At 53.9% G+C, this 17,224-nt stretch overlaps 2 protein-coding genes across 2 annotated transcripts in view; one reads left to right on the plus strand and one right to left on the minus strand.

Annotated features, from left to right (window-relative positions):
* Positions 1–4,209: 4,209 nt before the first annotated feature.
* Positions 4,210–9,031, minus strand: LOC142027822 (T-cell activation Rho GTPase-activating protein-like). The gene is made up of 7 exons (XM_075022023.1): positions 8,921–9,031; positions 7,189–7,287; positions 6,805–6,966; positions 6,611–6,720; positions 6,056–6,251; positions 5,711–5,828; positions 4,210–4,244 (listed from the first exon to the last, which is right to left on the minus strand). Exons 1-7 carry the CDS (start codon positions 9,029–9,031, stop codon positions 4,210–4,212), a joined length of 831 nt encoding a protein of 276 aa, XP_074878124.1.
* A 5,830-nt stretch (positions 9,032–14,861) lies between these two features.
* Positions 14,862–17,224, plus strand: part of LOC142027823 (maestro heat-like repeat-containing protein family member 2B) — a 36,182-nt gene continuing 33,819 nt past the window's right edge. Inside the window, exon 1 of the mRNA XM_075022025.1 lies at positions 14,862–14,913. The gene's annotated coding sequence lies outside the window, so the exon portion shown is untranslated. The remainder of the gene's footprint in view (positions 14,914–17,224) is intronic.

Raw genomic sequence — 17,224 nt, forward strand, 5'->3', positions numbered from 1 at the left:
AGAGAGCCGTGCTCTGCAGAGGGAAAGCTCCCATCTAGCTGCCTGCACAGGCACGTACCTGGGACAGAGAGCAGAAATCACAATTTGGCATCTCAGACAGGGACACAAGAACCCCCTTCCCTGCCTGCTACTGATATTCAGCACGATACCGAGATGATGAAGAGTCAGGCAATGTCCGAGATTCTGATTCATCTCTGATAATCAGAAAGTAGCTTTACCTGCACCCTGGGACCAGCAAGCAGCCAGCTCCTTCAGCACCTAGACATTTTGTTGGCAGTGAAAAGCTTCATAATCTTAAGCCTTTACTTCCAATTCAAATACTTCATTTACAAACAGCAAATAATATTTAAGTGCTGTTAGTACTGGGCAGATAAACATCTAGTATCTTTGGAAGAGAGGCAATCCACAATCTGAAGGAAATACAGCATGGCTTCTTCTGCCTTTTTATTTATTTTATACTTAATGCATTATTATCATCCTACAAGATGTGTACTATTTTGGTTCAGTAATTAGGTTTCTTCTCACAGTTGCATCCAGGAAGACAATCTCTTCTGGAAGTTGTCTTTTCTGTCGGTGAATAATTAAAGGAGTATTTTTGGCAGGACATTTTTCTCTCTTCCATCATCTTGGGTTTTGGTTTGGTTTGGTTCTTTTATGCCTAAGCTCTTATTTCCAGCTTTTGTATCCACCTGTGTTTGCACTGTGCTTAGTCAACACCAAAGCCCAGACATCACATATTTGCAGTCTTGGCAAGTTTTATGAGTCCTGACAACTGTGTAGCTGAATTTCTCACTAATCTTTCAGCAGGACCATAACCCTCAGAACCTCTAAAAGAACTTTTACCCCTAAATTCTTGTGTGCCATGCGCCCATCGACTGAATAGCACTCCACAAAGCACTGTTAAATCTTTCAATTTCCAGGAAGTACATGCAAATTTTATGCCACATTTGAGAAAAGAAAATCAGCTCAGTAGTAGAGACAAAACAGAGAATTGGTCAGATGACAGGAGTGATTTAAGGTTTCAGCAGATCACTAACTGCACTCAAGTCAAAATCTCAATGAAAGCAAAGATAAATCTCTTTTTGGACTTATTAGCAAGTGTGTCACCAAAACAAGAGTTCTCAAACCAAATCCCTAAACCTCAAAAGTGTTTTGGGAAAATGTATTTTTCCCCCCCCTCAATGTTGCTTCTTTACTTACAGTTGTGTCTCATTTTTTTAGCTTTCCCCCCTACCACAGGATCACAACCCTAAGAGATGCCAATACCCTGACACAGATTTCCCCAAGAGCTTTGGCATTAGCACCAAATGCCACAATGCCAGTAAAGTCATGAGAGTCAGCAGTGGAGATCCCTTAAATTACCTTTTCCTGGCACCCTGAACTGCCTCTCCACACAGAGAATGAACTGGGGCGACAGCTGGGGTCGACAGGTGGCGACTATTCCTGCAACTCCATCCCGACTGCTTGCTTGATTTCTGCCTTTGGCTTCCCGAGGGCAGGCAGATGTTCGGCCACTGCCAGGGAAGCAGAGCTTCCTCACGCGTAATGGTGACCTGGGAAGAGAAGCACCACAACCCTCAATGCCCACCCTTCATCCTTGTCTCCCTGAGCGACGGACCTCCCCTCCCACGGCATTCCTGCGAGCAGTCCTGTCCCATTCCCTGCCCGCTGCAGACCACCCACCTGCAATTAGCAAGGGCGGGCACCAAATGAACTCCTCCTGGAGCCTTGCACAAGTGCTTCCACTTCAAGAAGCACAAGAAGAAGCGGGAGGGCAAGACGGGTTCCCGCCGAGCCCCCCTCGTCCAAATGCCTGCCGCTGGAGAACGCCCAGCTCAGCCGCTTGCCCTGCGCCTGGCACACTCAGCTCCCAGGACTGCCGGAGCCCTCGGCACTGCAGGTGCCTAGAGGAAACTCCTGGCCCCAGGAGAAGGCCCCACCTTCTTCTCCCATGGGTCAGCACAGCTGGGGAGGGCTGCCAGTCTCCTCCCTTCAGGCGGTGCTGCCTCGGAGGATCGCTCCCCTCGGCTGCCACTGTGCCCTGCTTTGGGGCCCGCCCTTCCCTGAGGCGATGTTTCCTCCGATTGGCTGCATGAGATCGCTCCTCCCATCCAGTGATGGGTCAGGCGGCTCATCAGTCATCTCTGCTTTGCTCTTGCCAGCTGTGATTGGTGGAGCGGGCATGCCCCGCCTCCAACCAACACCCCCCCCCCCACACACACCCGGCAGGGAGCCCGGCTTTTTCCCCTCTTGCCACCTCTCCTGCAGGCCTCGAAGCTTGACTGGTGGGTTACCTATCGATCACATGCCTTGCCCCCGCCTCCTCAAATGCGATTGGCTGTCCTGGGCCCACTGACTCCCCAGGGACTGCTGGGTGGAGGTTGCCAGGCAACGAACTCCACCTTTAGGGCTGAGAGCCTCAGCATGGAGCTGTGGGCCCTGAGGAAAGGCTGGGGGTCATCAAAGGCGGGTTTGGACCCGAAAACCGAGGATTTCGGCCCGAAACAGGAGGCTCTGGGCACTACAAAGGATAGGCGCGATGCTACAGCTGACGCTGGGGACCCTGCGAAGGAGGGGAACCTCTTGGTTCCTCTGCCCTTTGCCCCAGGGTGCCGTGTATGGGGCAGGACTCTGGACTCGGGGAGAGGGAAACTTCCCCTGGGTCACGGGCAAGGCTGTGCCAGCCCAGAGCACGCAGGAGGTTGCCACCTCTGAAGACCGGGACGAAGGAAGACTGGCCAGCTTGGCCCTTGCCGGTGCCCCCGCCACAGCAGGAGCCCCCCTCAGCCTGCTGTTCAACCCAGAAAGGGGCTCCGTTCCCGCTTACATCCTCACCTTTACCAAGGAACACCTTTAGGAAGGACTGGGCAAGGCGGAAGCACGTGCTTCCTTTGAGCGAACTTTGCAGAGCGTTCCGTTTGGGTCACGCGCGTGTGGTGGGACCCGCGGGACAGGGGGCTGAGGCTCACGTGGGCTCGCAGCCGGGCCAGCGTGCACAGCAGCCCAAGGGACAAAACCACGTCTCTGCTGGTGGCCTCCCTGTGTGGAGCTGCCCCTGCCCCCTGCAGATGTGCGGAGGCTCGCTGGGGGTGAGGAACAGCACCAGTGGGGCCTGGGTTAACGGGCAGGGGTCCGATGGGCCAGCCAGATGCTACTCTCCGTCCCTCTGCTCGGCCCCTGTGCCGCTGCTGACCCTTTAAGGTCCCCCCGCCATTCCCCACTCGTCCCCCAGTGCCCCCCTTCCGCCCCCTGCCCACACACCTGTAACCTCCTGTGACCCCCTCGGTTCCCCCCAGTGCCCCCTACTCCCCCCAGTGTGTCACTGGGCAGTGCTGTGGGGGGTCCCAGCGTGATGGGACACCGGGAGGGCGAAGCCTGCTGTGGCGATACGGTCGGGGCTCTCACCCTTCCGATTCTCCCCCACCATCCCCCTGGGGGGCAGGGAGCGAGCGGCTGTGTGGTGCTCAGCCACCGGCCAGGCTTAAACCACAACCTGTGAGCAAAAGAGTTACCTACCCACGGACGGACGGACGGGGAGAGTGCTCATCCTTCCTCCTCCCTCAGGGTGCAGGCATCCCCTGTATCACACCAGGGCGCACAAAAGCCTCAGCAGTCCGGCTGCTGTTGGAGCCCCTTCCAAAGCTTTTTGGGGCGAGCTGACGCATTCCTACCGCCCAGCACGGCGGTTGGGTTTATACCGTTGCCATGAGCGAGGGGATTCTGCAGAAACTGCCCGGCACTCGCTGTGCAAGGGTGATGGCCGCAGGGAGCAGCAAGCTGCAGGTGACGGTGGCTGCATACGGACCTTCAGCCCTTCCTGGCCACCGTGTCTGCCTACATCTTGCCCTCGCTCGGAGCTCATGGGGCTGCTCCTCCGAGGTAGCCCAAACGCACCAGGACGTGGTCCTGGGCAACCTGCTCTAAGGGAGCCTGCTTGAGCAGAGGGCTTGGACGACCTCCACAGCTCCCTTCCAACCTCCACCCTCCTGTGCAACTCTGTGCCTTGCTTTCACTCCTAAAGCACCTGAACCCAGCCCTCATGCGCGCCGGCAAGGATGCTGGGACAAGGCACAATCCCAAACTCCTCCCCGAGGGGTCATCCTCAAACAGCAGCTGCCCGCTCCAGAACAGCCGATGGCGGACACAGTCAGAAGAGAGAAAAACCGTTTTATTGAGAACATTAACTGCGGTGGGGGGCGGGCCCAGGGCTCACAGGGGTTCAGCCAGTAACAGGAAAACGGCACCTACAAGGACAGAGTCAGAGAGCGCTGCTGAATGCACAGCGCCAGGAAGAGGCAGGGTTTGGTTGCCCTCTCTCTGGGGAACACCGTTGACGAGGAATTGCTCATAGCCCAGAAGAGAGCGAGCTACGGCTGGCATTGCCGAGGGGAGGGCTCTGGCGCCTTATCCCCACGGGGAATGCCCTTAGAGAGCTGTGCGCGCGCAGAGATGCACAGGGCCCCTGTGCCACGCAGCAGGGCTCGATGGGGAGCCCCTGGGGAGCGGCCACGGGGTTCTTGCCAGACCCTGCGCAGCACCATCCCTCGCCGTGCCTTGCCAGCGGGTTGGCCTGACTTAGAGCAGTGCTGAGAGTTGGATGGGCAGCAGAGCCTGGTACACACCTGGGCTTCTTGACCTGCCGGACCTTCCTGCATCTTTTCCGTTTGCGATCCCCCAATCTGTTTTCTCTCTTCCTCCTCTTGTTTTCGGCACAGCTTTCACCCTCCTCTCCCCAGGCCTCTTTCCTCCGTCGGTTTCTTCTCTTTTCCTTGTCCTGGGGAGAGCCTGCAAACCTTTCCATCCCACAGTGTGCTTAGATAGGTAAGGCCATGATGCAGCGGACACAGTTCTGATTTTAAGCAAAAGTGACTTGTTTTACCTTCTTTCCTCTGAAAGGCTGCCCAGTTGTTGCGGACGTAGCAGGGGCTCTGCCGTGCTCTCGAGGGTGGCTGGAGGCAAAGCTGGAGGTGCCTAAACCAGAAATGTTGGAGTTAAGGGGTGGCAAGGGACGGCCTGGAGTAGTAAGGGACTGCTTGCCAGATTGCCACCTTAGCTCTCTGGGGAAGATGCTGCTTTGCATCATCCACATTTTGCACAGTCCACCCGCCCCAAAACACACTTGATGAAACTGTGATGAAGTAGGATCTGAGCAAAAGCCCTCTCAAGTTGACAGCTACTCCCCGCTGTCTTTTTGTAGGTATTTGGATGGATTAAGCACATGCCTAATGCATTTGAGAAAGGACCTTCCCAGTTTTCTGTACAATGTACGATTCCGGGGGGGAGGAGGAGGAACAACCCCAAACACACAAGCCATCGGCTGGCCGGAGGAGGCCCAGCAGCTACTTGGCCTCCTCAGAAACTACCCTCCTACCTGAGAGACGCTGTCACGGTGCTTGTGGAGCAGAGCTGACATACCTCTGTCGTTTTGGACTCTGCCACCGTGTCTCCCCCAGCTCCTTTGAGGATGTCCAGAGAGGGGGATGCATGCAGAATGGCTTCTGCCTGGTGGCCCTGGTCTCCTCTGCCTGCAGGGCCACTTTGCTCTTCCAAAGGCAGGTCTAGAAAGCAAAACCATGTGCAGCAGTGACGCCTTGGAAGTAAGGCACGCCTAAAGCAAAACCCACCCCAAGCCCTACACCGGTTTTCTTCTTGACGTTGAGGTTTCTGGTATCCCGAGCCCCAGCCTGGGACAGCCCTCAGTTCCTCATACCTGTGGCTCCGTCCATGGGGGCTGGCGACTCGCCGGCTGATGGACAGGAGCGGCCAGCCACCTCCTCCCCAAAGATGTCACTGCAATATTCAATCATAAACTCCACCAGCGTGTTCACCTGCACAAATCAAAGCCTTGGTCTCAACCCAGCTGCCTGAAGTTGTCCCAAGCAGCCTTTCCCACTCCCGACCCTTGCCTCTGCACAGACGGCTGTGGCTGCGGGGCTGCCTTTGCAGGCAGCCACCCCACCGGCATTTGCTCAAGGGAGGAGGCAGCCAGGGACCTCTGAGCAGCCAAGCTCGGATGGGCCGGCAAGGCTGCAGCCGGCTTGCCAACACAGCGCACCTTCTCGGTCACCTCCAGCATGGCCTGGAGCGGGAGCAGGTCCTCGTTGGGTGGGCTCAGCAGGTTTGGCCCAAGGCAGATGGCCAGGTTGCTGGTGGTCATCCTGCTGGTGGCTGCGCTGTGGCCGATGTGCTGGAGCAGCGAGAGTAGCCGCTTGAGGAGGAGGAGGTTGGCTGCAGGCAACTTCTTGGCCACCCTGAGGGAACGGGAACTCAACGTTAATAGAGCAGATGTTGCCCACAGCCATCCCCCAGGCTTGCCCAAGGCAGGGGGGAGCCAGCAGCTGAGTTGTGCAGCTTCCCAGGTGCTCTCAGCCAGCGGTCGGTGCTCCTGCAGCTCAGGAAGGAAGCACGGCGTTCCTTCCCAGCTCCTGATTTCCCCCAAGCCCAGGCAAGGGAAGGCTCCCTCTCCATGCCCTTTCCCCGAAACCTAAGCCCACCCCAGCAACAGCAAGCTGCCAGAAGACGCAGCTTTTTAAGGAGACCGTCCCTTTGCAGGCAAGTCCCAGGCCTCTACCCGTCCCTGCTCAAAAGGCGGGCTGCTGCCCGCACTTACGCTTTCAGCTCGGAGAGCTTCTCCTCCTTGCCGGTCCTCTCCATGGCTTGCATCCAGTCCTCGTAGAGGTTGTTGACGAGCAGCTTGTCGGGGATGCTTCGGAGGAAGTCCTACAATGCCAAGGGCTCCGGGTGAGCCTTTGAAGTTTCCAGGCCGGCCAGGAGCTCCTCCAGGCGCAGGTCAGAAGCGCTCACCTTCAAGACGGCGGCCAGCAGGAGCGCAGGCTGGCTTCCCAGGTCGACGCGTGCGCCGCGGTCCAGGGCCTCCCGCAGCTCCCGAAGTTCGGTCCCGCCGGCGGCTCTGCGGAATATCCCCTCCGTCGACGGTCCTTCCCGGCGCAGGACAGCCAGCAGCTCCTGCAGGAGAGGCAGGAGGACAGTTGCTTGGCTGAGGAGCTGCCTTCCAACAGCGGTGGCCAGAGCACTGCCCCAGAGCGAGCTCCTTGCTGGGGGTGAAGAGCCCAAGCCACCATCCCCGCAGCTCCTGGGGACGCCCTGTGGAGCAGCCGGAGGGAGGGCTCCCACCGCCTCTAGGGAGCATCTGGAGGGCTGGGGACCCCCCCGGCCAGGCTGGCTTACCTGGATGGGCCGGGGCAGGGAGCCGTCCTCCCCGCAGAGGGCTGCCAGGGGCTGGCCAAAGAGCGCCCTGCTGCAGCCAGAGCCCACCTGCCCTGGCGCCTGGGCAGCGGCCGGGGTCCTCCGATGAGCAAAGGGCCAGGGCAGCCCCCTCCTCTTCCTCCTCCTGCTGCTGCTCCCTCCTGCTGCAAAGGAAAGCCGAGCAAGAGCCTGTCAACGGAGACCGCCGGGCCAGCGCTCCCGGGGCCTGCCCTGCCCGCAGCGTGGTGCTGAGCGGTGCAGCAGGACGGGCAGGGAGCCAGCAGCTGGACCTCCGAGCTCCGGCTCAGCAGCTCCAGTTGGGAGGCTCCTGAGAGCCGGCACGCCACCAGGAGAGGAGAGCCTGGCCCAGCCCTCGCCCTGTCCTCCTCCAAGCTGTGGGCAGCAGCAGAGGCTCCGTGTCCCCGCAGAACCACGTCCAGCGGCCGCTGCCCAGCGGGTGTCCGTCCTTCCTTCCTCCTGGAGGTGACATCCTGCCTCGGGCTGCCCAACCTGCATGGCGACACTCGAGGGACAAGTGAGCACAGCTCCAGCGCTTGCAGGAGCTTACCGTTCTTCCCGAAACTCACCCGGTGCGTGGCAAAGTCCCCCTCCGCTGCTCGGCGGGACCGTCGGAGGCCCTTGCTTGGGACCAGCCTGCAAGAACCAGGCTGCGCTCAGAGAGCAGCCCCGCGGCGCAAAGGGCCGCCGGCGAGCTGCCAGCCGGCACCGGCAGCCTGAGCGTGGCAGAGCTGGGACCCTCTGCCCTCCCGGGCTCTCTGCCCCACAGGGCAGGTTTCCCCCCAGCACCGCCGGCCAGGATGTGCCGGCATTCCCGGCGGCTCCCCAACCCTCTCCGCTCCCCGAGCGGCACCACCCTTCCCTCCATCCCTCACCCCACTGGCCGCACGTGCCGGCACAGCCAGAGGCGGGCGAAAGGCAGCCCTTCTCACCTCGGCCTGGCCCTCCATCAGCCTCTCCAGGCTCCCGGCGCTGAATGTCCTCCACTGGGCAAGAGAGAAGGAGCGGAGGCAGGTGAGCAGCGATGCCTCTGCCGCTCGCTCGGCTGGAGGACCAGGGCTCGGGGGCAGAGCCCAGACCGGGCAGGCACTCACGGCGTGGCGGCGGCCCAGCTCCTTCTCCAGGAGCCTGATGGACGGGACAGGCGTCACCCGGGCTCTCTTGGCTCCTTCTGGTGTCCTGTGCACCGGGAAGGGACAGGGAGAGAGCTGGCTGAGCCCCAAGCCGCCTCTTCTCCCTCCTGCGGCAGCTCTGCCCGAGCGAGAGCTGCCGGCAGCCACGGGGGCACCTCTCCCCAGCTGAGGAGCTGCGTTCCCCCGTCCGGCTGCACTTGCAGCATCCCCGCGGCTTACCCCAGCAGCGTGCCCACCCACAGCTCCTTCAGCGCCCGGGAGCTGCAGAAAGAGAGGAGAACCAGCGTCAGGCCCCGCTGCCCCCCAGCCCGTGGGCAGAGGCGGGCGCCTGCGCAGCCCTGCCCCGTGGGGAAGGACGCCGGAGCGGGACGAAGCCCCGTGGGGCAGGACAGAGGCGCTGCCCGAGCCCTGGCTCCCCGTGTCCTGCCAGAGCAGCTGCTTTCACCCTCCCCTTCTGGGGACCCAAAGGGGATGCGGGACCTGCCCATGCCCCCAACCCTCCCTGCCGGCGTGCTGCTCGATCCCTGCCCAGGCTCTGGACGCAGGGCAGAGGCCGTTCTCACGATGGTGCGGGTGTGCTTGGGAACGTCTCCCGCCTGGCCGTGGCACTCACCCGAAAGTGGCGATGCAGGAGCCGCTGGGCCAGACGAGGAGGATGGAGGTCCTGTCCTCATCGCCGCCTTCCTCCTCTTCCTCGTCCCCCGCCGCCTCCTTTCCGCCGCTCAGCACCCACAGCTGGTCCAGGGCCAGGCGGAGCTGTGGGCGCAGGCTGGTGCCGCGTCTGCAGAGAGCAGAGAGGAGAGGCAGGCGGTGAGCTGGGGGTGTCCTCCTCGGGGTCCCCCCGGGCCGAGCCCTGTCCCCCACCTGCCCTTGGGACAGACATCGATGGGCGCATCCAGCACCAAGGGGCCGGGGCCTGGGGCTGGGGCCGGGGTGTCCCGGGGCTGGGGCCAGGGCCAGGGCTGGGGGAAAGGCAGCTGGGCTCTGAGGGTCTTACTGCAACTTGGCGATCACCAGTTCCTCCTGGAGGAGGAGAAGGCGTCTCTCGCTCCTCTTGCGGCCCCGGGTCAGCCGCACGTCCGCGCTCAGCACCGCCTCGGCGTCGGCGAGAGCCTCCCTGCAGAGCAGAGAGCGGCGGGCATGAGAAAGGCCGCTGCCACCGCGGGTCCCGGCCGTGCCCCCGAGGCACAGGGAGAGCTCACCTGGAGCCGCAGCAGCAGTTGGCCTGGCCCATCCTGCCCGGGAGAGGAGGACCCTCGCCGTGGACCGAGGACGCGGGCCAGTCGGCGACAGCGGGGATGGGAGGCGAGGTGCCGGTGCCGGTTCGGTGCCGCTCGGTCAGATCCTGCCTCCTCCCAGCGCTCCTGCGTGCCAGCACAGCTCCGTGCTGCTGTCTCTGGCGGCCGTGGGCTCCAACTGACCAACATTCCGAGCCCAGCGACCAACATTCCGAGCCCAGCGACCAACATTCTAAGCCCAACGACCAACATTCTAAGCCCAACGACCAACATTCTAAGCCCAACGACCAACATTCTAAGCCCAACGGAAAGTGGGAGGGGCACTGGGGGGAGAGTTCTTTCCAATGTGGCCGTCTCTGCCTGGCACTGGGGAGCCCAGGGCTCGACAGAGCAGAGGGGAAGGGCTTGGGACTTCTGCAGTCTTTCTTGCTAGGACCTTCATGCCCCAGAACTGTGCATTTCCCTAAGCCACTGTGTCTTAGTCACAAGTGTGTGGCTATCCCTGGATTCCCCTTGCTTGTCTATGTAGCACCCTTCCCATTCCCGCCCTTCATGCACATCTCCCTGTGCCACTGCGATGAGGATTAGAATTGTGTGGGTTTTCTCTAGCCAAAGCAGTGGTCAAATTGGGGAGGCTCTCTCTTGGCATGGGACAGTGAGAAAGAAGATGACCATGCTGATAGGGTGCAGATACAGTTTCCAACTTGGTAACGGTAACTTGGTGTTTTGTGCTTTCTGCATTGCTCTGTGTGCCTCAACACTTCACACTGCAAGAGAAAGGGAATGTCATGGTCTGGACCCAGACACCAATATGGACCTCCCTCCCCACGAGAGGGAGAGTCTGTGCAGCATCACACTTTTGCTCTGCCCTCATTAAGACGAAAACCACTTTCACCCTAGACGATTCGTCCCTGAGAAAGACAGCTCTCAGACCATGCAACACTAGCTGGGACAAACATCCTCTCCTGGATAGTGGCATTAAGATAGGCTGTGTATTTTGAACCGTCTGAAGGTCATTGAAGAATGGCCTTGTGAGAAGGTAATCTTGGTGAAGCTGTCGACGGGGCTTCTACGGACATGGGCTCACACACTAACAGACATAGCCATGTGCCACTTATTCTCTTGATCAGCTAAAATATATGATCCATTCGTGAATTGATCTCTTCCTGAATAAACCTCAAACTTCTAAAACAATGACCTAACCAGCTTGAAAAGGCCCCAGGACAGAAACTGAAGCCATAGTCTTAATGGTCACTTTCCTGAAGAGAGATACTGACTTTACAACCTCACTCTGGTTATAATCACAGGATTTATCTTTGCTGCTGCTGCTGCTTTCTCCTCTGAGGCTGGGATTTTGTTAGAGCTATTTTAGACCAGGTCCATGTGATGCAATGCTGACTCTGGTCAGGACTATTCCATGCTCCTGTCTAGAGGCTGCTGCTCACTGTTTGGAGGGAGGAAGGGAGCCTAAAACTTCCTATTTTATCACAAAACTGTCTTTTTATTGGTAGCCCAAAATATTATTGTTTTATGATCTTCTCCAAATAGAAAAATCCCTTACATAAGTCATTTCACCTGCAGCTGGTACCACTTTCACAGCCCTCTCGATCCTCTTCTGTGAGTGCATTACAGGTACAAGCACGTGGCCATCCCGTGGGGTAGCATGTGAGCAGACAACAGAGGGCTGAAGTCTTTGAAGTGGTTTGTTGGCAGGCAAAACAAGCAGGAGAGGCTTTCCAAGCGCTCATGGTGCTGCAGTCAGAAAAGCGTGTCAAGAAAATGTGTGGAGATGAGCTGCACGGTGAGCGTGGGGCTGCCTGTTCCCGTCATACCCAGAAAAGTTACTGTAATTTGTGGTTCTCCTATTCTGGGCCAGTGGGATGAAGCTGGGGTATAACCTTGAGAACTTAACTGGTCGGGAACACAGAGGAAGCAGTCAAGCACAGAATCTGAGAGAAGTGTAGTCCTGAGCATGTCCTTTATCAAGGTGCCTTGAAGACATTCTCATAGTACAGCACACAAAAAAAGAATTGGGCAGCACGTGGAAGAAGACTCAGAAGAATGCCAATACTACTGCAACTTACCATAAGAAAAGTTGCAATTTCAGCATTTCTTTCTGTTCTCTGTTCATTCTAGCACTGTTCAAGACAATCTGGAATGTCCAAGAAGTGACTGTGTCTGGTCCCGCAGTTAGATGAAATCTCCCAGCTGTAAAAACAGCTGCTGCTGCCTATTTATCACACAAAAACATGATTTCTTGATGGTAAGTCTAGTTCCATGTTGCTCTTTGCCAATGTCAGCAGATGTTGATGTTAATATATACAGCATCAGGAGCAACAGAAGGAATCACTGTGGCAGCTGTATTTTTTCCTCTGCAATGAAGGGCATTCCTGCCTTTTATTTGGACTTTGTCTTCAGAAGTAGAAGCAATGCACTACAGTGTACAGGTTAACATCACTTCAGTAGGCTTTTGTGAGTAAATAACAGTCCCATAAGCTCTAACGACATGAGAAATGTGGGATGTGAACTAAATACGATAAACTACTGAGTACAGGTTTTTTTGGTAAAGTACTTACACATCCATGAAGGAAAAAAACAAAATGAAAACACCATGTTTTGGGATACAACTGACATTTTCCAGCAGGAAAAATTCACTGTGTGCAGCAGAGTTCCTGCTAGGATAGCAACAGTGCACACTGCGGTTACTCTTTGGACAGTTCATGCTAGCTCATCCTACAGAATGGCCGTCTTGCCAGGATGATTCTGAGTAAGAAGTTTTACTGCCTGCATGCTCTGTTAAGTTAGCCCATATTTGGGGTTTTCTGTTTGTTTTGTTTTTTTTTCTTGATGTTTGCTTGCTGTTGTGTTGCATGACAAGTTACAGGAGCCTTACATTGAAGGGAAAGAAAAACAATGTTAATGTATGAAGCCCTTTTTGTTACTCTAGTGAGCACTTACTTATGCCACTAATCCCATGAAGTTGCTTGCATAATTATGCAGCCAAGTTAGAAGTTACCCACATGAGTCAATTTACTCATGAAGGTACATCATTGTTAAGGATGATGTTGTTGTTCCAAACAAGGCAATACATTTTGCTTTCTCTCTCAGCACCTGCTCCTCAATAAATAGAAGAGGGCTGATCTGGAGTGAGAATTGCAATACAAACACCCAACTACCTGGAGTTTTGTTCTGCAGAACTCATGTTAAAATCGGGACTCATTCTAATTGGGGTCTGTCAAACAAATAGAAAGATAAGCCTTGCTTTTGTAAGACAAACATGAAAGAGGTTGATTATCAGGCCCGATTTCCCTTAGATAGTTCACTGCATCCCAGGTTACATACATCTTTTCACTTAGAAGTCTGGAGGTGAAGTGAATGCTGCGTGTGCTTTTTTGTTTATTTATTTTTTGTTCTGTACAAAACAATCATCTCATGTGGAACCTTGCAGATGGCTTTGCAATAGATTGTAGTGGGTATATACCCCCTTACTCTAGTCTCACTTCTAGATTTCAAGTTAATTGTTCTTTTGTATTCAGAAGGAGAAAGCTTGTTCAAATACCAACTGCAATTGCCGGGAAACTGGCAGGCAGGCCTGTTGCTTTCTTTGGAGGAAAAAAAAGCAGCTAATTCTTGTATTCACAGGCAAAACATTCATAGCTTTTTAGTAGGTGATTTTTAAACTATAAAGACGTTAGAATTAGGTGAACACATCTTTGTTTTAATGTGCCTCACTCAACACTTTGTATTGTTATGTGTGAGGGATACATTTTTCATGGTCAAATTTCAGCTATGTTGCATGTAAATATAGCAGCATTTGTAAAAGCTGAGAAACACAGCATGTTCAAAGTTTCGTACAGATATGTGATGGTAACCTACCTTAATTGTCATTTTAATCAGTAAGTACATCCTCACGTATCATTCCTGAAGCAAGTGAAGTGAGGTGACAGTTAAATAACTCAGGCAATTAGACATGAAACACTGTGAAGTTTTCAGGTGGCTGCTTTTGTTTCATAAACCAAAATATCAGAAATCCATATACCCAGTCAACAAGATTTGATATAGCAGTTATTTATAGTTTATAAAGGGAAAATGGGGTTTATATGGAATATACACTTTAAGTGAATTCAAGGCACAAAAAGTTTAAAAAAAATTAGCAGAGGAGCTATAGGTATGTTACCGATGGATAAACAGAAAGAACATACATAGGTTTTTTCCCTTCATTTCTGAAGGAAGAAAACAGCTACAGTGCAAAGAAGGATGCACCGAACTAACTTACAACCAAGGGAATGTGGAATAAAGCAGCAGGAAAAAAACGGCTTTGTGAGACAGGGGTAGCAATCATCTTAAACGCCTAAGCATTTGTATGTGTTCCCTACTTTTTGTGGGTAATCGCTCATAGTGTAATAGTGTGTGTTCAAAATTCTATTCATCTTGTACTTGCATTTCACATTTTAAAAACTCATAAGCAAGACGTTTTTTATTGTTCTCCTGCAGTAGAGATGAAATCCAGAGGCTGACAAAAGTCAGGAATCTCAGCAGGAAAGAAGAAAAAGATCATTTGGTTGTAGTCTTTAAAACTAGAGTTATTCACTAAAGCCTTTTTATAAGACAAGCATCTAGAACACTTTTGTTTCACGGGAAAATAATAAAATCGGTAGAAGAATGGAAGTCTTTCAAGAAGGAAAGAAAAAAGGTGGTGTTGATGTTACCCAGCAAAAATTGTGATTTTTATCTTGGATCTTGTGGTGTTTGGTAGGGTGTTTTTAGTCCTGGTTTTTGTATTGCTCAAAGTCTGTGAAAAAGCTATCATCTTATCTTGAGATAGAGGCTGAAAATATATTGGCTATTGTAAAATCTCTCTTACCTCATTACATGTGGGATTGGAGGTATGGGTCTGATTTGCATTTCATGAATGTTTGGGGTTCTTTGTGTCAGGACAATATCTCACAAGGCCTTTCATGCTGAGTGCAGAAGGGAACCTGACTCACAGGTTCCTGCCCCACGGGGCTTCATCGTCCTGCCCCTTTGTCCTTCCCCTCCTCCTTGTCCTCATCCTCGCCCTCGCCCTCGTCCTCCCCCAGGCAGGCGGCCATGAGGCCTGCGGGGGCCGGGGCCGGGCCGGGGCCGGTGTCCCTGCAGGGTCAGGCAGCAGGAAGGAGCGCCCCGGGGCATGCTGGGAGCTGTAGTCCTGGGGCACGGGGCTGCCGGGGGCCCTGGTGGTTCCCGGGGCATGCTGGGAGCTGTAGTCCTGGGGCACGGGGCTGCCGGGCGGCCATGTTGGTCTCTGCAGTCTCTGCTCCAGCTGCGGCCCGGCTGAGGTGAGGGCTGGGGCTGCCCGTGAGGCGAGCGAGGCCCTTGGGCGGGCGTGGGGGTGTGGGAGCCGGGCCCGGCTGAGGGAAGGAGAGAAGGGGCAGGGTGAGGGGGGTCGCAGTCCTGGGTTTGTGGGTTTCACACAGACTCCCTCTTCAGAAAACACAGCCTCTGTGTGGGTCAGCGGTCCCTGCAGAGCTTTAGTATTTGTAGCCGTTTTTATAAATACACAGCGGGCTCACACGGTGCTGTGCTTCTTGTAAACTGCATCGCTTTTATCCCGGCTACAGCCTGGAGGGAGCAAGTGCCAGCCGGCAGATTAAGATGGAGATGAATGCAAGCGATACACTTGCGATGGTGATCCTGCCACAAGGCACGCTGCGTCTTTGTTATAAGTTACGACGAAAATTTGTATGCCAGCCCGGGGATAAACCAATCCAGGTTTATTGTAGCAAGCAACAAGCAGGCAAAACAGCGCTGGGTGGCCGGGGAGTCTCCGCTCCACCAACGGCACACACCTGATGTGGTCACGTGTTTGACAGTTAAACAGTTAAGTGTTACATATGTATGGGAGTTGCAGGTACGCCTATACATATGCATGACCTATTCCCGCTTTGCATTAAAATTAATTCCAAGAGGTATTACAATTAGTTCCGAGAGGTATTACGATTAGTTCCAAGGGGACACTCCCTCAAGTTTATCTATCCAAGCCACGGAATCGGCCTTGGCCGGTTTCTGGGACCAGTTCCTTATTTTCTCAGAAAACTGCTCTTGAGGAGCTATATGATAAGGTAATCAAGACTGGCTCATCCTGCTTACTTAGCTCAATATCTAGTTTCTGCACTTGTTACTGTGGTTATTACAGTTAAAAGCAGCTTAGTTACTAAGTTGTAGAGATCAATATATTTTAACAATCAACAGGTTTGATGAACAAATTGGTTATGCAAAGTTTATTACAATTCCCCCTTTTTGTTTTTCTTATTTTGTTCCTCAAACTGGGCAAGAGCTTCTCGAGCTAGGGAGAGAAGGGGAGTTTCTTTAACAATTTCGTCTTCTTCTAGGTGCTTATAGTGTCTTCTTATCAACATTAGGTGTACAGCTTCTAATCGATTTTTTATCAATCCAGTAATTCTATTCAATATACAAGGTGCAAAGGTTAATATTAACATTATGAGAACTAGGACAAAACTAAAAGCCTAAGTTATGTAGACATGGGTCTCTGGGTACGAGTTGACATAACGATTGATTAAAACTTGGGGCCCCGGTAGCAATTACTTGCTGTAATATCATTTGATCCTCCCACCTATAGAGCGTCCATTTATAAGGTTGGTGGGGGTTCCCTTTACCCTGGGTTATCCCTATCAGCATTAGTAACAGTCTTATCATCCAAATGCTTAATCTTAAGTTCAAGAAAAGTGGTGTACCCTTACCCTTGCGACAGGTATTCCGAGGTTGTTGATAATCATTTTGGTTTTTGTCTTTACCCCTGGTGAGAGATGGGAGACTTCGGGGAAGCTCTGAGGACGTTTTGTTTGGGAGTAATAAGTCAAGAGGCTCCGTGAGCCTTCTCTGGAGGTGGTTCATCAACTTTAATCCGAACAGCAGTACGTCTCTGCCTTCTTCTCTGCCTACTCTGTTGCTTAGAGCAGTGAGGTGTACCATCTTCTCGGCAGCAGTCGTATTCTTCAGGGGAACCTCCTTTATATTTGATTCGCTTTGACTTATATGCGTCCCAGTTTTTATCCTTCACTTTCCAAGCTCCCCACCCCACTCTGACCACTGTTCGTCTGCAAGATATTGGCAGTATTTCAGCCTTCGTTGAACACGGCTCGTTGGCGTAAAGACAACACCTCTCAGGGTTTATGCCTTTAGCAAAAATATCCCACCACTCTTTGGAGTCCTTTGTAATTTTCCCGGTTGATACTCCCACACGTAATGCTTGCTCAGTTAATTCCCGTTTGTAATAATAACATTCGTGGCAAATACCACTAGAGGGGAATACCCATAGGAGCCATGTGTCCACCACTTTTCTCTACAGAGTTTACACCTGTAACATACAAAGGGATAACATATACAGTGAGGATCTTTACAAAAGATAGTCTCACTCATCCGCTTTTCTTCGGAACTTAATTTTCAAGCTGTCAGGGTCTCTGGTCGCCTCCCAGTGAGAATTCTGCATTGGTCTTTTGATTCTGCTTGCACGAGTCCATGCTCTTTTGGCAGTCCGGACTGCAGGATCTGTAGTAAGCAGAACAAGAAACGGTCCCTCCCAACAGGGAGTTAGAGATGATTCTTTCCAAGTTTTGATCAATACCTTAT

This window comes from Buteo buteo, unplaced genomic scaffold, assembly GCF_964188355.1.
Source record: "Buteo buteo unplaced genomic scaffold, bButBut1.hap1.1 HAP1_SCAFFOLD_59, whole genome shotgun sequence".
NCBI classification, from domain to species: domain Eukaryota; kingdom Metazoa; phylum Chordata; class Aves; order Accipitriformes; family Accipitridae; genus Buteo; species Buteo buteo.